This window comes from Malurus melanocephalus, unplaced genomic scaffold (genome assembly GCF_030028575.1).
Source record: "Malurus melanocephalus ecotype Western Australia unplaced genomic scaffold, MMel_1.1 scaffold_15, whole genome shotgun sequence".
NCBI classification, from domain to species: domain Eukaryota; kingdom Metazoa; phylum Chordata; class Aves; order Passeriformes; family Maluridae; genus Malurus; species Malurus melanocephalus.
In genome coordinates this window covers 3,397,596-3,418,638 of record NW_026623247.1, presented here as the reverse complement: position 1 = coordinate 3,418,638, position 21,043 = coordinate 3,397,596, and the positions used below count along the sequence as shown (strand labels likewise).

Below are 21,043 nucleotides of genomic sequence, written 5' to 3'. Positions count from 1 at the left end.
GCTCCTATCAGGCACATACCATATGGTCATGCAAACAAATACGTGCACAGCTTTTTGTCTCTCAAACAGTGACCAAACAGTTTGGGACCATATGCTGCACAACACGAATGATCTCTCTAATGGCTCAAGCAAACAGAGTGATCCAGCTCAGAATGCRCAGTTGTTCTGTGTTCTTTCCTTTTTGTATTTTTCTACAACACAGAGCAAGAATTTGTACTTTGTGGCTTCACTTGCAATGTRCAATATGAGAATAGTTGTTTTTGTGGACAGTGACAAAATAATTTGTATGTGTGAAGGTGACTTAAATTCTCAGTAGCTAAGTTGGCCTAGTCATTTAAGCTTCATGACACAGTTTCCCCTCCTAAGTCAGAAAAATGACTCACAACCAAAGTTTCCATAAAATGCTAATTTATTCCCTGATGCAAAAAGTGTTTGGATCCATAACCTAGTTATTTTGTGAAATGTTTGAGAGCATCAGAGAGAAAACCAAAATATTATTTCTTGGAAAAKGTTCTGCCAAATATAGACTAATTTATACAGACATATTTATTTCCTATTAAGGTTTGAAGGCAAGAAACACAGATGAACAATTATAAATTYCAGAGGAACATAGAGTTTGAACTTGTAATATATTAGGCAGGTTGTTGCTGCAGTTTTTGATCACTTAAACTTTGTTTTAAAAGTCATAGCACTGTCTCTGTTTTAGCTTCTAAGGGACACTTCTTGACACTGATTTTATTTATCCGAGTGCAACCAAAATTTTTTGTTGATGCACAATCAAGAGGTGTTCCTAATAAAAAAAAAAGGAGCTGAAGGAATTGATATTGATGACTTGAGCAACAAAAAAGGGGAGTGGGGTGGATTTCTCAGGTCAGAATTTTGATGCAGGTCTCTGCTGTTAGGTAGAACGATAAAGGAAGAGGGAATCAGATTTTCTAACATGTTATAGTATACCCATAACTGGCAAAATGCTGTAAATCACTGGTATGTATCAGACTTCTCAGCATAGAAAGGAAATTAAAAGTGCTCTGATAGAGAAAGCATCTCTAGTACTACGTCGAGCTCAAGGCACTCATCATCAAAAAGATTAAATCAGACTCCCAAAATTTTGCAGGAATGAGGCAATATTCAGTGTGGCAGGAAAAAGGATTAGAGTCATCAGGGAACATGTAACTGATCATTTCAGAGGAAATTAAAAGATTTAGGGTTTTTTAAGACAACAGCATAAGGATTGAGGTCTGATTCTGTCATTTTATGCCATAGAAAGAGGAAGTGGAAAGCTATTTATGTGAAAGGATAGAAGTGGCACAAGACAGAAAGAGTATAAACTGATCTGAATACATGTAGTCTGGAAATTAGGAGTATGTTCCTAACTATCAAAGAGGCAAAGTCTGGAGCAGCCTTTAATCTTAGGAGTGGAGCTTATAAAAAGGATCATCACTACTTTTACCTTAGATTTTATATGTTTATGAAAGGGATTATAAAATGTGTTGTTGTGATGGCAAGGGGCTGAAGCCAGTCAGTCCTACATTCCTGCCAAAGAGGGATCAGGACCTCCTTTTGTCATTCTTTGGTGCCAGAAGAATTTTCAAGATGGAACTGAAAACTTGAGAGGAAAGAAACAGGGTGCAAAAGGAGGAAAAATGCATATGTTGTAATGTTTGCCTTTGTCTGCAGTAAGAAGTAAATTTAATGGAAGATTAATTTCACTGAAAGCACTGTGAATTTAGACCTTGATTTGGGGAAGAACTGAAAGGGATGTATGTATGTCCTGTATTACTCAGCGYAAAATCTTTAGAAATGAAATCTAAAACAATAGAAATGTATTTGCAATGAAGACATCTGATTACATTTGCTGTTAAACTTTAAAAGCACAGCAATTCATGGGGTGAACTGTATTCTTGGAATTTATATGATGTAGTTAAAAGAAGCCTGCTGACAGTTCTGCATTATCTTAGAACACTGCTTTCTTTGAACTGATTTCTTTGCAAAGAAAACCCAAACCTAGACAACTCCTCTGTAMCCCCCTCTCCCCCCCAGATTTGAAAAGTTTATTTAAAGTATGCTCAGAATGCATATTTCTGGTAGTAAATAACGTGGAAATATTTTGAAACTTTACTGGGACCAGAATAATTATCTGCCTGCTGAAGATAGAAAGCAAACTTTACTTTTGACACTCTATGATGAGCAAATTCGTGGAGCACAAAGAAGGTCCAAGTTGTGGTGGTTCTTGCCTCTTGGAGTAGGTGCTCAGGCGTTTTGGGGGCAGGAGAAACTCTGTTCAATCGACTGGTTTTAATCAGTTGTAGGGACAGGGGTGAWAAAACTCCTCAATTGAACAGAGAGAAGGAAGGAGGCAAAGGAGAAAAGCCAAAGTGGTTTTGGCCGATGAGCCCCTCGCCCGCTTCTTTTTGTTTTATTGGAGATTCTTGTGAGGAAGACTGCAGGCTCCTGAGGCTTCTGGGAGCAGGACTCGCCTTTCAGAGGGGGCCCAAGCCCTGCCGGYTCCTGGCTGTCGTCGAGTGCGGCGGGAGAAGAGTGTGCGGACCCGCCCGGGGCCGGGGCCCGAAGCTGCCCCCGGTAGAGGGTGCCGCAGCGCAGGGACTGTCCCTGTCCTGTCCGCCCCTCGGAGCCGCTCCCCTCCCCTCCCCTCCCCTGTGTAGGGTTTGTCCCGGGTGACGTTCGGATGCTGGGGAAGGAGGAGGAGGAGGCGGACGAGGAGGAGGGGAAAGGAGCGCAGCTTCCTCCGCCCCCAGTCGGGGCCGGTCCGTTAGCGGGAGCGCAGGGCCGGGGCGGCGGAGCCCGGGACGAGTTTGCSGCAGCGCCTCCGGACCCCCTCGCCAGCAGGAGCTGTTCCCTGCGGAATCCCTGCGGGATCTGTGCCGCGGCGGCCGGGCGGGCAGCATGGACCCCGCGGCGGCGGGACGGCGGGGGGCGGCGGGCCGCCTCCTGCTGCTGCTGGCGCTCCTTCGCCTCCGCGCCGCAGGTAAGRAACGGGACCCCGGCTGCAGAGGAGGATGCTTCTGCTCTTCGACTAGGGGTTTGTGGGGAGAGGGGAGGCAGGGAAAGCTGCTCCTGTTCCTAGGAGAATTGCGCGTATCCATTTGGGACCGGCGGAGCCGCCAGCATCCCCAGGTGGTGGTTCATGCTGGTTACTTTTTCTTTCTTATATTTTTCTTTTCTTTGAATTTTGTTTTCTCCCTTTCTTTGTTTAATTTTTCTTTTGTCTTTTTTCTTCCTTTCTCTTTCTCTTTCCGCCATCCTTTGTGTTTTATTATTTTTCGGTTTTTCTTGGCACAAAGGAAACCTGATGTTGTGTTCTTTACGAGGGGGCGGGGGTTGGCAGGAGGCGAGGGCAGCTAAAACTTTTACCCCGAGCGCATCCCGGCGCTCCTGCCCCACTCGGGCGGCTGGCGCTGGGTGCCTCTTTTCGGCCGGTTCAGCGCTCCGAAGCTGGTTGGTAGCCACTTGGGGGGGGGGGGGCAGGGTGGAGGGGGAAAGGAGAAAACAAAGGAAAAGTTCGGGGTTTTGTTATTGCCGAGGGTGGATAGAATGAGTGGAGCCTCCTCCTTTACTCTGCCCGCCCTCTAGTCCTCTCCTCGGAATGGTTATAATAATGTGTTATTATTTGGGACGTTGAGTGTTGCCAGAATCTCAGCGGGAACCAGGAGGGATTAAAGTTGAGTGGGCGAGGGGGCAGCCGCCGTGTGTGCAGCTCATGGAGGCTCGGCGGGGTTTCTTTCTGTGTGTTTTTGGGCTTTAGAGGGTCCCATTTTCTCTGTGTACCTGGCCGACCGTCAGGGTCTGAGGAGGTCAGGCTTTGGGCTCAGRAAATGCTGGGACGCGCGGTTCAGTGAGCTCCGCGATTGTTCTTAGGGCTGAATAAACTGTCGCTATTAACATCTGACCTTGCGCCGCGGCAGCAGCGGTGCGGCTGCTGAACAGATGCCAGTTTGTCCGGCATCTCCGAGGGTAGCGCCGTGATTTACAGGGAMCTTAGGGAACGTGTGGGTTTGGAGAGCCGCGATGGTGTAAGACACAGTTCCTGTAAAAGAAGCCGCGTAAACTTTTTTTTTTTTTTTTTAAATTTTTTTTCCCTCCTCCACTCACGCCTGAGTTGTGTGGTGCCTTCAAAGCAGGAAAGGGGAGGCTTAAGGTTTTCGTTTTCTCTGGGATGTGAAATGCACCGTCGAGGTAGGAGCTGCCGGATTCAGCTCTTTGATCTTTCATGAAGCCATTCTCTGGAAAATTGCCCTCTCCCCCTCTGCAGCAGATAAACCTTACTCACAAAGTCTTTCCCGGGATTCTTTGCCCAGGGACTGAGGGAGCAGATGACAAGGCTGCACCATTTCCATGCCAGGTTTGCAACCCTTCCCGTTCTGTCCTTCACCGGGCAGCGCGGGAGCTCGGCGGGTTAGCGGTGCCTTCCTCCTCCGCCTTTCCTAGCTTTAACTTAATTGCACCGACGTGCTGGAGGAGACCGATGATGTCTTTAAGGAAAAACAGTGATGCTGCAGATTAGAGGGGACTTGTTAATCAATTGCACGTTTGAAAGAGCTTTTCTTCCCTTTGTTGCTTTCCCTAATCCATTTAGCTCTCCCCGGGAGGTGACAGATGCCTATATTTCCTGTTATTCAGCTCCGGGGTCCGAGGTCTTGCCATTTGTTGCCTTACCATGAAGGGAGAGGGTCAGCARAAAGCTAGAGGTCTGGGAGCTTTCCGGGGCGAGAGCAGGAGGCGGGCATGTTACAGCTCGCGGATTTGGGGTCAGTTCCCGTCGCGTTTATTTTTCCTAGTGCCTTTATTGCTCYCTTTGAAGAGGCTGCCCCGCTGCTCTGCCCCTCCTGCGGGGTCCCGGGCTCCGGGGATCCCCCGGCCGGGCGAGCAGGCGGGGGGAGCCCGGGGAGCCTCCCCGGGGCCGCAGGGAGGATGACTGTCGTCCTCTGAGRGTTGTGAGAAGAGATGCCGGATTGTCTGTCCCCGTCACCTCTTTTTATCCTTTACCGCGAGCAGCCCGATCTGTTTTTCGAACGCAGCGGGAGGGAGGTGTGCACAGCGTCCCGTGAGGTTCTTTTCCTTTCTTCCTTCCTTCGTTCCCTTGCCCCCCGCTGCAGCCCGAGAGCACCGCCGCTTGTGCATCTGCCACGGCCAGACTGTCCCTGCCCTCCCAGAGCCTCCCCACGGCTTTCCGGGGGCGGAGGGGTGCGGGGTCCCGGGATTGTCCTGGCCGGGAGCGGAGCTGCCCACGGGTGGAGCGCCTGGCGCCGGAAAGGRGCCGAGAAAAGCTGAGAGGGTGGCGTTGTACCTCCGTGTTTTGTAGGCAGTGGTTCTGCTCCGTCCGCTTGKATATGATCTCAGGAGACATGTCAAGTTTTACCCTTCTCGGAGGCTGCATAAAATAATAAATTACCATTAAAAGCGCTTTTGGGGTTTGTCCTTTTTTTTTTTTTTTTTCCAGCGCTACCCCGTAAACAGGCTCGTCTCAACCACCTGTGGAAAGTGTGGATTCACTGTTCCCTCTACTTCAACAGGATGAAGTTTGAGACTCCATTTTCTTCKCTGAATAAGCAGCACAGTGGTTGAGAGCCCATAATCACGGCAATAAATGCTTGTGTACTTCTATTGTTTAGGRGCATTCTTCTGTTTAATTAGATTTGCTAAATGGCAAACAGAGTCTTTGTTTATCTACATTTCATTTAAGGTTTCTTTTTGAAACAGTTATTTCATCCTTTTCAGTGTTCACTTTAGGATATGGCGAAGTGAGAAGCAACAGCAACGAGGATAGTAATTTTTTTGGAAATGGTGATGCACAATGGACTCGGCTTACACACTTTTGCCTCCTTGCCATTAATTAGGAAGGGACGTTTAATCATCTGGAAGATAATGTATCACGTGACTTGATAAGTATGCAGAATCCAGCGTTTTAAAAAAATAACTCTGTAAACAGAATGACTGGGAATGAAAACATAATGATAACTCTTAGCTGTGATTTTGAAAGCCCTGAAGTTTRTAAACTTCTACCAAACTTCATAAAGAAAAAAAAAAACAAACCCTCTGATTTCTGAGAGTACAATGTTTATGGACAAATTAATACAAGTATGGGTTATTTTTGAATGTCTTTAAATGCCTAACTACAAAAAGTTGTAAAATACTTATATCTTGGAAGTTGCATAAGATTTAGCTGTAGCTCCATCCTGACTATAATAAAAGACATTCAGCTCTGGAAGYTGCACACAGGTCATCTGATAAAAGTCAGTACATCTTCTGAGAAATTTCCAGATAGCTATTAATAAATGACATTAACCACATTAACTCTTGTTAGGTCAAATCTTAATCAAACCTCTTCTAGCGTTAATTAAGTTGTTAAACAGTTTAGTGGTGAAGTTTATCATTGGGGCAAGACTTGACACTGAATGTTTTTTTCCCTCAAGTGTCTTGATTAAATTAAGCACTTTTAATCTCATTTTTGCTGTAAACCACATAGCAATGCAAGATGATGGAAGAAAAGGACCAGATGCCAGACAAGGGAAATTAATCCTGTTCAGTGAGTTTTCAGTTGTTTGCAGAAAAGCTGATCTTTTTTCTAAACTCACTGCAGTTTGTCTARGGTGTGAATAGCTTTCAGAACTGTCATTGGCATGGAAATATGTTTGGCCACTAATTAGGAAACTGACAGTCCACCAGCCAGTGAGAAGGAAGTGTAAAAGGACAGAATGGTAATAAATACTGAGTTTTGTTTGATAGCTACAGGAATTCTTCTCTATAGAAGAGACTTGTGCGATCCTTTGCATGTCTTGTTTTCAGAGTCTTAAATTCACATTTTATATCCAATAAAAATGTCTTTTAGAAGCAGTCAGCATCTCAAGCTTTTAACCATACTTCTGATTGAGAGACTTTATTTTAAAGGTCCCTTTGTATTTATTTTTTTAACATTGCAGAAGAAGAAAAAAATATTAAGCAAACATTTTTTTTTTAAACAATTCTATAGATGTTCTCTGTTGCCTTGTGTGGTTGCTCAGAAGGAAGAAATGCTACTTACAGTATTCCATCTAATTTATAGCATCTGTCACTATGTTCTCTGTGCAAAGAATGGTTTGCTATTTAAGTTTGTTTATTCATTGTGAGGCTGTTGCTTTATAAAGGAAGTTGTCATTAGGCTCAGCATGTCTGGAAAGCATGCAAGCACTCAAGTCTCCTAATCCAGTGACTACAAAGTAGTTAACGCTTCAAAGAAAAGGAACGACAGGATTTTGTTGCACTGAAAGAGGATGCATTGTTTGTTAAGCCTGCTTTTAGTTGTTACTCCATTGCAGACTGCTACAGCATCACTAGTAATCATTCGGGGCAAACAAGGATTTTACTTAAATTATTGTCTTTGCTCTTGATTTTGTCCAAATGTGCAACTAGTGGAATGTCCCTTACCAGCTTTTTGCAGTTMCTTTTTCTGGGCCTTTGCCATACACCAATACCCACTTGCAGCATCCTGATAGATACTTTGGCTTATGTTTTCCACAGATTTGACTCGAAACCAGTGTTTTTCTCCTGRCACGTGTTTGTCCTTCTTGGCCAGCTTGGGAAAAGACTTCCACTTCCTCTTCCAAGTGATGCCAGCTGGCAATCTTTTTTTTTAAAAACTAAAAATGGCTGTACATTACTTTCCAGGCCATAAAGCACACTCTTCCAAAAGTCAATAGGTGAACCCTTACTATAAATTGTGACTTTGTCTTTTAGATGGCAGTGGTCAAAACCTTTCATTTAAGAACATGAACAAATCTGCATTGTGAAAATAAGAGATCACAATAGAAATACACTTCACTAAGTAGTGCACTCTTATTGGGATGGGTGTAAGCAGATGTATTTCACCAACCCTAGGCTTAGCTGGCTAGAAGGGTGGTAGCCCTAGTCCTGAGAGGTTTTTAAAGCCTGTTGAAGACACAATGTGGGTATCCTGCAGACAGTTCCACCCTTCTGAGCTGGTTTTCCGTCAGTTTGTGTGTATCTCCATGAGCTGCTGTGCACAGGTGTCAGTAGTRTGTGCTGCTTCACGAAGCAAAGAGGACACACTCCTCTGTCCTGAGGACACACTCCTCTGTGCTGGGTACACACTGCTCTGTGCTGATCGAATGAGCCCCTGTGTGTTGATGCCTTCTGGTTTTGCCATAATGCATGGCTGTCTGTGATGGTGAAGAGGAGTGATACCCAGTAGCTGAGGGAGAGGAAAGGCATCACAACGACACTGCTTCTGTAAAAAGTATTTGAAGAATGAGCGTGGTTTCATGTGCCCATGAGTCCAGAGCAAAGTTCACTGACACCTAAAGRCTGTGTGGATGTCAGGTGCAGTTTCATTGACACTCTTAGTTTATTTAGTTAAATCAGCAAGCTGGCTCTGCTGGAAAGCAGTCATAGAGAAAAAAGTGAAAGAATACATGGATAGTGAATTAGCATAAGACATGAAGTATTTTTCTCTTCCACTATAATGATTTTGCTTTAGGAACAGGAAGATGTTTTGTCTGAGTACATCTTGCAGGAACAGCAAAGTGAAATTTATTGGGTACTATTGGGGATCACAGTTTGCCAGGGTTTGCTTTTGAAGTGTCAGTAGCTGAATCAGAAAGTTAGATTGGATCTCCCAATTWGGTCTTTTGTCCCTCAGCAATCCCCTGATTTCATGGGAGACGCATCTAACATAMTTTTGGGTTTGAAATTTTTATTCAGACAGCAACAAAAAGGTTCAGTAGTCTTTCTTGAACAAAAAAATCCCACGTGTATATTACCATACCTATGAAACCTCTACCGAATTTGAGATTTCTGTCTTGTAATTGCTTTGTTGGACACTTCCTTTTATATGAACAGCATAAACATTTAACTCCAGGTTACTTGTCTTCATCACTTGCCAGTTATCTTCATCACACTGCTCTAGGGTGTTCATTTAGCAGTTCATCTGGTAAGTATTATKTCAAGGTGAAGTTTGTATAAAAGATTTTCCTTGCTTTTCCTAGTTAAGCACCTTAACATTATTTTTTTCCATGGTATTGTGTATGTAAGAAGAATGACTTGACTGGTTGCATAAAGATAAATTCCATTAGAGTTCTAAAATTGGGAAGTCTTACTTTTCAAAACCATGTACACAACTGTCTAGTTGAATCATAAATGAAATTATCAATGGATTAATACCTTATCAGAATAGTAACACAGCCACATATTCAATTATTGTGTAGATAGAGGATGGATAATGTAYCATGAAAGACAGAAAGAATTTTATTCCTGATTGAAATCATGATTGAAAATAATAAACTTGATTTCTACTAGTCAGAAACACTCTCCTAATTCAAATGAATTGCAAATGAAAAAAAAAATTATTGTATACAAGTCTAAAAGATGAATCACAGAGCTCCACCAAAGCTGAGATGTGGCAGGCTGCTGCACAAATGGAGGGCATTGCTTTCTTCCATGTCTTCAGCAGAATAAATGGTTGTCATATTTCTAACACGGCTGTAAAGGAGATACAAAAGGTTTTTTGAAGAACAAAGTTCAGGGGCAGAGAACCAACCCAGAGAAATCCTAGGAGCAGGTTCACTACACACCTCAGGTGTTGGAGCAGTGTTCCACAGCAAGATCTTCACATTGTTCCTTTTTATTTGTAAGACAGTAATCTTTCACTTCTAAAACCCTTAACTAGCGGTAATACTACTTTTTCTTTTGCACATGGCAAGGCACCATTAAACGATGTTACCTCATTCCCCCTCCCCAGCTCTTCATATGTGTATAAAGAAAYAATAATCTGAAACTGTTACAGCAGGTTCATGTGAGAGTGGTACATTAAAGCTGTAATTATCTGTGRGACAACCAGGTTGGCAGAGAGGGCTGCACATTGCGGGGCAGGAGGTCTGGGACACAGATCAGATGAGGGTGCTTTTGGACCTCTCTTGTTGGTTCTTCTCTTTGAAAGTAGAACAAACACAGGTCTGATTGTATAAGAATAAGATGTCTCTGGAAGAAAAAAGCCAAGAAGGACTGTTCTAGAAATATGAATTCAGTTTACCTGGATTTGCATGAGAAATTGCTCCTATGAGTGTACCAAAAGAATTGTTGAATAGAGCAAGGTCAGAAAATGAGAAAGTGGAGGAAAAAAAAGAAAGAAATATAGTGGTACTTGACAGCTTTGGACTATAAGGGCTGAGCAACTTCAAAGTWGGTTCTGTCAATCTCTTATATGAGCCCATAGTAAATAAAACTGCTTGAAATCTTAAGGTRCCTCAACTGTGTATATGATTTTCTCTGTTGGTCATCACAGGACAATTTAGAAAGAAATTATATAAAGAGAATGCTGAGCTTTTTGTGCTTAAAATGAGAGAGCATGTGGTCTGGGAGATTACAAATTGTTTTGCTATGTTTTTTTTCTAGTTTAAAAAAGTGACACAGCAGAATTACAGAAAAAACAGTAATGATACTAGAGCTAGTAATGTTGCAGGAAGGTTTCCATACATAATAAATGTATCCCTTCTTAAAAATCCAAAAGCATAAATAGACAAGTGAAGGCTGCAGATAGGTATATAATAATATAATGTATTATTATGTATATATTATAATATATTAATATAATATTAATATAATCTTTTATTTAAACCAATAACAATTCTGTTCTAATTCTAAATATGCGTTTATTTTCATGTTTTGCTGACAAACWAGAGGAGCATTTTTWAAAATAAAATATCCTCTTCATGTGTGCTGCCCCATGTGTGTTTGTCAAGTAATGCAAACCTGAGGAAACTGTATCAAAGAGCTGACAGGACAAAACTTAACCCTGCAGAATCCAACCCAGTGGTGTCTAGGCTTCCTGAACTGGCTTCCCTTCAGTCCCAGGATCACCACAGCATTGGAGTGAGGAAGAGACGATGGGTGGCTGGGAGGGGGAGCACATGGCACCCCTGGCAGAGCAGCTTAAATTGCCATGGGACTGTATTCCTGGAGATAGAAAATCAGATGTGCAAAAATACTAATGTAATTGTGTGAACTAGAAATTTTAGAGACACTTCCACAATACTATTATAATTGATGGCTGTCTAAGTTTCAGATTCTGCAGAGTGAAGCTGAACTTTGCAGTTTAGTCTGCAAACAGTTGTTTGATCAGTTGTCAGATTCTCACCATAAATCGTCCTAGCCATGTGTCTTTGTTTTAGAACTGTTGAGCCTTCAGCAGTCGTTGCTTAAGCTGTGTTTTAGGAATACTGAGTTTTTCATTGCATTATAGGTAAGAATAAATTATCTTTGAAATTATCATGTAGTAATAAAGCAAGGACCTTTTTTCCATACAATAAACAGGGGAATGGACAAAATGTGGGTTTTATGGAGTTGCTAAAGATCTATCAAAGCTTTTTGAATATTCTATAAGTCGAAAATTGCAATAATCTTGCAGCATTTATCTGTAAGTACTCTTTTAAATCTTGCAGCTTCCTGTGGAGAAATACAAATCATGCTCCTTTTGAGTAGACGTGAAACATTTCTTTCATCAAGTTGAAAAGCAAAAAGGGGAGTAGCCTATGACAGGGAAACCAGAGAGTTGTGTTCATATAAGAATTTCCGTTATCGGGGAGTGGGAAATTAATATAATTTATAGTACCCTAGGAACTTGGTAGTTGAAGGATGAACTTAAACATAAAAAAATACATTAAAAGTTGTAGTCATAGTGTTGGTTAATGATGACTCCTTTCATGGTAGACCAAAAATACCTTACAAAGGGAAAAGTGGTAGTGTGTAGATAAAATTGCAAACTTGAACAGGATCTGAACCAAACCTACATGAAGAAAACGTGTCTGCTGTTGCTTTAATTTTAAAAATAACTGTGCTTCATAGCTCTGCCTGGAAGTAATTTAATACAATAAATTGATTTTTTTAAAAAGTTTTTCCAGCCAGACCAGAAGCAGTACTTAATAAATACCTTGAATTGGTTAGTCCGCCCTTCATACTTGGTTTTGCAAACTCAGTGAATTTGGATATTTGTATCTGAAATTACAGATAGTAAGTTCAACCCGTTTTTCTAAAGCTGATCTCACATTTATCTTTTCTCTCTGTGTCAGTGTAGAAATATGATTCGGAAATCTAGCAGAGGTAGCAGAGAAACTGTTACAAAGTTCATGATACTGTGGTTTTCAAAGCAACAGAAAAACATCCAACCATGTTTCTTTCAAATTTTGTGTCTAGAGTGCTCTTGGATAATGTTGAGAAAAATATGCATATTTTTGCCAGAGTGTTATTTAAGAATATATCACATGTAKAAAATCTTTGAAGAGGATCATGCTAGTCAAAGACAAGAGCATGCAGAGTTAGGAAAGACATGTTTCAGAAGTTAAACGGGTTTGTAATCCAAAGGCCACATTTAAAGTTAGGAGCAGCTTTGATTCTGGAACTTGACAATGATATGTTTACGCAGGAAGGGACTGCAAAAACAAAGGTGTTAATTTATAGCATATTTTCAGAATTACAAAACCTGGAAAATGTTATCTGGCATTTACTGAACAGTTGCTGTGTCCACCGAGGCAATTATTAGAAAATCTTTGTTCTTTTTGTGATACTGAAGAGTAAACTAGATTTTAGATGCATTTTCCTCCTGCAGACAAGCCCTTAGTGATCGGTGTTACTTGTAATGTCATCTTTACTTGTACTAGATCAGACTGGCACGTGATTTATCATTTCTAGAAATAGAGAAAAATCAAACCTCAYTACTGTGGTGTTAAACTCTGTACAAATTGTTCAAATGTATTTACCTCTGTTATATTTCTGGAACGATCAGGGTCTTCTGTAAGCAGTGTATGACTGGAGAAAAAGGGATCTAAAAGGATCTTGAGATGTTGGATTATTTGTTAAGACAGAATCAACTTTAACTGGCACAGCTGAAATCCTGAAGAGGTGGCAGGGGCAGAGATTCAGTGACTTCCACRGGCAGGCATGCAAGCTTAGTGCTTACTTACACTTGATTGCAATCCAAGTGCATTACTTCCTGTTATAGTTTATTCCTCTACCTCTTATGAATGTACTTGACTTTATTTTTGTGTCTTCGGAAATAGTTCCTCAGATTTTAACWCAAATACTTCCCAAATAATATCTTGTGTCCTTGTAGGTATCTCTCTTTCAGTTCCCCATTCACCACTATTGTTGTCTTAGCCTTACCTCTTACATCATATTTTTTGAATCTCATGGTTGTACTCATTCTTCTCCACTGGACCTTCTCCAAAACATCTTTCTTGAAGTATGCTGACCAAAACTGGTGTATTCTAGTTTATGCTCCAGCACCAGCTGARGAAAGATGATTGTTTCCTATATTTACCAGATGTTGCTTTTATTTCCCAGACTGAAGTCTGTTTTGTGGCAGGATGGCCTTGCTCAAGTTCTGACCCGTTCCAGATCTTGCACAAAAATTGTTGCCAAGTTTTTGTTTGGTACCAGTGAAATGTTTGAGCAGGGAACTTTCTGCCTGTCTTCGGTCAGTTGCCCATCTATTCCCACACTCTCCATACCATTTCTTTGCTGGCATTTGATTCCATTTACCAAGACCAGAATGTTGGTAATACCTCACAGCTTGGTGTTGCCTGTGGAGTTAAGTGAGGCAGATACCCATTGCACTGGAATTTGTGAAGTTCCATTGTTTCAGTTAATCACTGAGACTTAACTCTCGTAGTTTTCTAAGGAACTGTCATTTGCCTCCATATAAAATTTCATGTTTCACCTGTGAGAATGTCATAGGGATCAGCTCCCTCCAAACTAACACCTTCATTTCCTGCTTGCACAGCTACTTCAGGCTATCATTCCATACAGGATAGTAGATGTCATGTTACAGTCCCCAAGAACTAAATTACCCTCAGCAGAAACCCTTGTGATGTGTGAAAGTCCTCTTCTGTGATTTCTTCTTAAATAACTTGCCTTTCTGTAACTTACATTGCTATATCTCTGGTAAGGTATATTTTCTTATTGTACCAGATTCATAAATTTGAAAAGGCAGAGGGTTCAAATGTGCCTGTTTTAATTTTCCTGAGTTCAGARAAAAGAAAACTTTTTGCAAATTATTTCTCGCTCTCATTCTTAATATCATGTCTGTGTCAATTTCATGGATTAAAATTGTACCCTTTAATCTCACACTGGGTAATGTATTCCTACTTCTTTTCAAGTCCCATGTCGAGTGAAYAGTTGCATGTTGCAAGACCAAGGCAGTTAACTAAAACTGCTCTACCTTTAGAAGCATATGATATGAATTCATTTTAAACCATTAACAGTCCTGTGAAATAAATTATGYGTTTAAAATTGTGAGAACAATGTAAGAATAAACAGGTGTGGTTGCCATTGTCTCTACAGGGTTCTCCTCATTTCCTGATGGCTTACATCATCCCATCCTCTTCCTTCATTTTATTTTTCTGTTCTTCTGATTTAATCTTGTTCCCTACAGCATGTTTCCTTCTGACACTTAGGTGTTCTGTTGTTTGCTTTCTGACTAACTCTTTGCCCATTGAGTAGCACTTTGGATCTTAGGAATTCACASATGTGCTGTGGTTGCCTACTAATGATAGAAAGTACTTCGGTGATACACTGTGGCTGTTCCTACCTCTGGAAAAAAAAAGATTCCTGGACATCAAGTAGGAAATACGCCTCCAAACAGATGGTTTTCTGTGACTGAGCAATTAGCATGCTCCTGCATTAACTCGTGTTGCTTGAGAAGCTGCAGGGATCAGCACCTACCTGAACTTTTAATACTAAATAGAAGACTAAAGATAGGAGAGAGTGGTATGGGAACAGGCTGCTGTGGGTGGACATGTCTGAGCACAGGGTCTGGACTGTGATCCAGATTATGAGGAAAATAAATGTCTGTGGGGTGTAGAAGTGGGGTTAGGGTTGTAAGAATGTGTGAACAGCAAGTGTAGGGGAGTTAAATGTGCTCATGAGTATGGAGTGGCAGAAAACTGGAAACTTTCATTGCTGCCCCACCACCATGGGTGCCATGTTGTGGTTTGTAAAGTCTTGCCTTATATACTATACTCAATAGTGTAGAAAAATAATGGACTCTGCTTGTTTAGGAAAATAAATGTGCCTTTTTTTCCCTGAATGTCAAAACCACAGTTGTTATATTGTGAAAATCATCCTTTATTGTTGCACATGTCTGATCTATAAAAACCATTTGTGTATTTTTCCCCTGTGCTGTTTTTCATAGTATGGGGGTTCATTTTCCCTCACCTTTTTAATTCTTTCTTTCCTCTCCTTTTTGTTTTCTTTCCTCCCTCCCCCTTTTCTTTTCTTTCCTCCCTCCCCTTCTCTTTCTTTCTTTCCTCCCTTTTCCTTTCTTTTCCCTATTTGCTTTGTTTTCCCTCTTTCTTTTCTCTCCCCCCTTTCATTCTTTCTCCCTTTGAACTGATGAAACCACTCTCTTTGGTAATTCTGAGTCAGTTGGGTCAGTCCTGGGCTTTTCAGTGCAAAGACTGCCAAGTTTTTAGAAAATATGTGGTGGTTTAGGGATTTGGATATATGTCCAAAAGGGACAAGATTCGAGACCTCCAAATGTCTTTAATTTAAAACCATAATTTGGAAAGGATCTTTCCTGAGTCCCAAGAGAAAAAAGCCAATACTTTCATTTATACTATTAGTCATCAKCCTCTTCACCCATTAGGGTTCTCCTCCCTTCTGAAAAGGCTACAGTTTGTTTTGCTGCTTTAACAAAAATGAGTTTAGTTGATTTAATGTTCTGTTTCATGATGAAGTGTCTTATCTAGGTCATAGTTTAGCTGTTAGCAAGATATTTATGAAGTGGTAAGAATTCTCTGCTCTGCGGTGAATTTAGTCTCTGGAGTGGGGCAAAATGCTATTTAACTAGCAAATAAAGCAGTTCAGCTTCAAATTATGTCAAAGTTGACTGCAACAATTTTAATCTTTTAGTAACCCCCTGAATATGTAGAGTGTCTGGAACTGCTCAAAACTTCAGTAATTTGACGTCTACTATAGAAAAAGCATTTCATATAAATTAATATTGTAAGCAGCTCTCCAAGGAAAGGACTTTGATTTAGGAACCAAGTTTATACTTTTATATTATGTGCAGACTGTAAAACACAGCTAAAGACTAAGAACATATTTCTGAGCTCAGTTTATAGGTACTCAGGACTCGTTTGCCTGGCTTATCAAATTCTGCGCTAAATCCTTGTAAGTATTTGAAGCTGGTATTTGTGATATTTGCTTGGGATTGTGTTGTCTGCCTTGTAACAGTTTTATCAGCAGATGTTTCTCTCATTTCTTCATAGTTTTTATTGGTGTTTAACATTGTTACAGTTATAGTGATGAAGGAGAAGTATTCATGTTCTAGGTGTTTCCCAGACATGAAATGTAAATACAGTTATTTTAAAAAGAATTCTGTATGAAGCACTGCTTCACCATAAAAGGTTCTGAAAGATGGTTTTTGGTTCACTGTAAGATTTTGTTGATCTGGAAAACAATGAATTTACCTGAACCAGGTAAACACAAACTTGACTATGTCTCTGATATACTGGGCAGTGAAGGAAATATGTGAACTATGACTTGTTTGTACCTAAGATCCCACAAAACTATTTGTGTAAAAATCTATACTGTTCTACCATTTCGCCCCCAAACACCTGTTTGCTTGATGAACTTTAAAAGACCTGGTTTCATGAGCACATTTTTAATTTTATTTTACTTCTAAAGCAGTTATCTTACAGAAAGATGAAGACATTCCTCTCTCATGTAATGGCATTGTTAATTGCATGAGTAGCAGTGCTGTTCTGGAAGCAGTCTCTACCTTTTGTATAAGACAGGCAATTAAAGTTTATTAAGGTAGCATTTAAACCTCTTTGATAAAGGTAATAATAAGTTTCTCACTCTGTAAGAAACCATATTCTCTTGTGAACAAAAAATTGTTACCTTTTTTTTCACCTGAGAAAAAGATTTAAAAAAAAAAAAAAAAAGGTCGGACTTAAATCATTGAAGTATAACTCCATAAAATTTGAACTGGAAAACATTTCACTTGCCAGGTATACATTTTTGTGTAATGTCTGCTCCCAAATAAAATTTAAGCTCTTACTGCATTTACATATCTTGGCATACCTGTACCCTGCTGCTTTTAAGTAACTTTGACTAAGTTCTATGATTCGTTTATGATTACTTGTTAAAAGGAAGGAACACATAGCACAGCATAAATGGCAAAAACTTAATAGCATTTCTAGAACAGTATCATGAACAAGTTGTTGTCAACCAGTGTTGTAAGGAGACATCTAAAAGTCTGTCTTTAAGACAAAAAAATAGGAGAAAACTAGTAATTTCATAATTGGAAGGAAAGAAAAACTGATCTAAAATTAYTGAATCTAACATAATCTCTTGCTAAAATGGATCTATTAGAAGATTGAAAAATATATGTGAGCAGCTGAAGAAAAATTCATTTATAAAATGATTGTGACTTACATTTGTAGTATATGTTTGGAGAAAAATAGCATTTTTCTAATTGGTGTAATTGAATAGAAGGTTCCTGTGATAGATGSTTGAAATAATTTGGAGAATGGGAAAAAATCAAATTTGGCAAGGCATTTTAACATTAATGGCGATTCCAGCTTTCTTTTTTACAAAGATGAATTTAAAATACTTGACCTACTACAGTTCCATTAGTTATTATTCTACATGCCATCATTCACTTACTTGATAGCAATCTTCTAAAGTTTTTTTGTAGAGGACAAGCTTCTAGGCTTTGGAAGAAATTGAGTTGAAATTTTTGAAGGCATGGCAGAAAGGATTTGGTCTGAAAGAAGAAACAGAGCAGTGGAGAGGTTTTTCAGGGTTGCAAAGCCAAAATGTCATCCAGACACTCAGTTTGCTGCTATGGAAAGAGATTGCTTTCAATAACTGTGTGTATTGTTTTTGTTTTGTTTTTTTTTTTTTTGGTTGGTTTTTTCCCTTTTATTTTACAGAAGAGACTGCACATCTTTTATGGAGGTGGTGGAACAGTTCCTTTTCTCTAAATGAATTTTAAGGTACTGCTGACTACAGGAGTACCATACACTGCCAGGCCATCTTGTCTGCAGTTCCTTTTTTCCCCCCTTACCCTTTATTGTTTTTTATGTGATTGTAGAATGCAGAGGCTGATGCTGGCTACAAGACAATGCTACAGAAAGTGTATTGCTCATCTTCAGGTGCTGTAAAATGACACRATTCTATTGCAGTCAGTGAATTTACAGTGAGGCTGTTATTAAACAAAAATTAAATTTAGAATGTCTGAGACCTGACTGTTGCTGTTTCTAGTTCTTGAAGSTGTTTTAAGTTAGAAAGTCCGCGTTCAAGCAAATTGGCCATCCCTTGAAGCATTATAGTTGTTGCAGATAGCAACATTCCCCCTCTTGCCAATTATCAGAATACAGGAAACTATTTAATCTTGCACTTTTGCATGTCTTTGCAATTGCTTCCTATTGGATTTCAAGATATCTGTTGGTTTTGTTTTGTTTTCCCCTTTTTATTARCATTTAGTTAAATGATACCTGAATGCTATTGTTTGGATTGCTCAATTACAGTTTATAGCCTTCCGTTATTTACTTTGGTTTTTTAATTCTCAAWTGTAAATCAGAAAGGTAGGATATTTTAGACTGCTAACAGGGTAAGGATTCTTTCTGAAGGCAAACTGATTAAAATGAAAGAAAATTTTAAAAAATTACTTTGTGCCTCTAATTTGTGTTGTCTTGGTAGATATATCAATGGATGTGTGTATTGTTGTAGATGTAGAAGTGTATATAAATGAAATGCAGTCTTCTCTGAAGTTTGATAATTTTCATTTGCCTGAATGTCTTTTTTCTGGCTTGGTTTAGTAGTGTATTGCCCCATACCTATTGAGAGACCTTGATTTTACTTTTTGTCTCACTGRAACAAATGTCACTGGAAATTTTGCTCTTAAATCTGCTTTAATTTACAGCAGTTTGCTTATCTTCAGGTTTGTGTCTGTGTTTTTGCTGAGGGAAGTCTGTCTGAGAGTGCTGGAGTTGTCAGATACACAGCCCAGACAATGGCCATGCACGGGGTTTTATAGGCAGATGGCATTTACAGAGGTGKTCAGCCTGAAGAGGCTGATGCTCAGTTGTGAGATGGACTAATGACCAATTCTAACAGGAAAAGGGGTGACAGAAAATGAAAAGAATTGGGCATTAGTTAGGCTAGACRCTGAATAGAAAAATGAAGTGGAAATTTGCATCATTTTGGGATAATTAGTRTTGGAAGGGACCTCAATTCTTCATGGGATCCAGGCTTCACTCAAAGCAGGGCTAACATTTCTGTGACTACTCTGCCTTTTAAGTTAAATCCCCAAAGAAAAAGCAGATTTCACTAAAATAATTTTAATTTTTCCTGAAAGTCCTGTTTACAGTGTCTTTCATATTTTCTTTCCTCCTGGCCCTGCAGGAATCATACGTTGAGTTAAAAAAAGTATGAGTCAGATTTCAGCTAGTAATGCTTGACTGCATGAGGACTGACTTGACAGCCTGAGGTTGCCATCAGCACTTTAATTTTTCTCTATGCATAATAGGAGCGATACTCTGAGTCAGCAGGGAGGGCAGATCCTCATTGTTTACTGCTTTGAAGATGGGGCTATATAGCTGTAATTTCTGATAATRCTTGACCTAAGCCCTTTCCCTTTGGCAGTCATTGCATGATTTTGTGATTTCTTTTATTTGCATTCTATACTTCAACTACATTTAAAAAAGATTCGTTAAAAGTGTTGTCTGGCCTCAAGAACTCGTTCTGTTTAAAGCACTGCTCTTCTTAATTGTCCTTGATATGTAAAATCTGCGTAATTTGTCATTATATATTCCTATTATCATTTAGGTAAATGCCCTCCTAGCTCCTCTGTTTCTGTGACAAATGTGAAAATGTTTTCAGGTTTATTACTCTAGTCCTCAGCCTTTCAGAAGAGTTTTGTTCTCCCCTTTTTTTTTGTTACTGGCAGTGTGCAAAGTTGTGCAGTTCAGAGTGTAAGAACAAAAGGGAAAAATGACTTCTTTGCATTTCATTTAAATATGTGTGATTGTAACTTGTGTTACATTTTGCAAATTTGAGAGCATTTGCATTGTATGCAGTGGCCAAATTTGTCCAAAATTTTCTAACTGGGATGTTTGAAATTGCTTGTAAAATTTAAGTAAGTCTAGACATACAGAGTATCTATCGCTTTCTTTAGGAAAAGCATATGCTTTTTAAATCTGAAAGTATTTTTATGGCTTTTGCTCCCATTTTGACACACCATGTACAAGAAGAATATTTTTCATAGAGAATTCTACTCTGCATAGAAGTCAGCATTCATATTCTCCCATCAGAAAGATGGCTCAGTTCCAATATACTCTTGTAACTGTGACAAGCACATAAATTAAACACAAAATATTTTTTTCCTTGTGTATTTACAAGTGTCATTCTTTTGATATTGATTTTGCAACTATTTTTTGCAGCTAGACTTTGGATTTTAGCCTTGAGCGTTCAGGCTCACTTGGAAACCTGTCTTGCTGATTCTTGGCCAGTTAATAGTTCCAAGTGGATGCAATTTAATAACCCTTGTGCTGTTTTGATTTGCCTCCCACACCATCTGGTCTATGTCTTTCTCCTGGTCTTTTTTTCCCTCTCTCTTAAAGGATAGTATTTTTTCAATAATTCAGACTTTCAAGTATGTCATCTGAAAGTGTAKCTTGCTCTGAAATTTCCCTGTGCAATGTGTATTTCCAGAAAGAAGGCTTTCTGTATATACAGGAAAAAGAACATGAACAGGAACCTGTGGACAAGTTGGAATGGCAGGAATGTAGTGCACAGTAAAGATGTCTGTTTCTTCACACTGAAATATTGTTTAAACACATTTCAAGAGTTAAAATATTTCATGGCTCCAAGGCCTCTTGGATGGTTCTCTGTATTTCTCTCCAGTGGCCTCCACATTTAATTACTGGAGAGTGGCAAGAGATGTCTTCGAAATGCAAAATCACTCAGCCTTTGCTGAGATGAAAGCTAAGTGTTGTGATGAAACTTGTAATCTATTAACTAAGCTTAT

General features: G+C 39.8%; 1 protein-coding gene across 1 annotated transcript in view; it reads left to right on the top strand.

The window, feature by feature from the left end:
• The first annotated feature begins 2,686 nt into the window (after positions 1-2,686).
• The window catches only part of ROR2 (receptor tyrosine kinase like orphan receptor 2), a 140,026-nt gene continuing 121,669 nt past the window's right edge, over positions 2,687-21,043 (top strand). Inside the window, 2 exon segments of the mRNA XM_057385064.1 lie at positions 2,687-2,834; positions 2,837-2,986. Of these exon segments, the coding sequence (XP_057241047.1) occupies positions 2,687-2,834; positions 2,837-2,986 (298 nt within the window).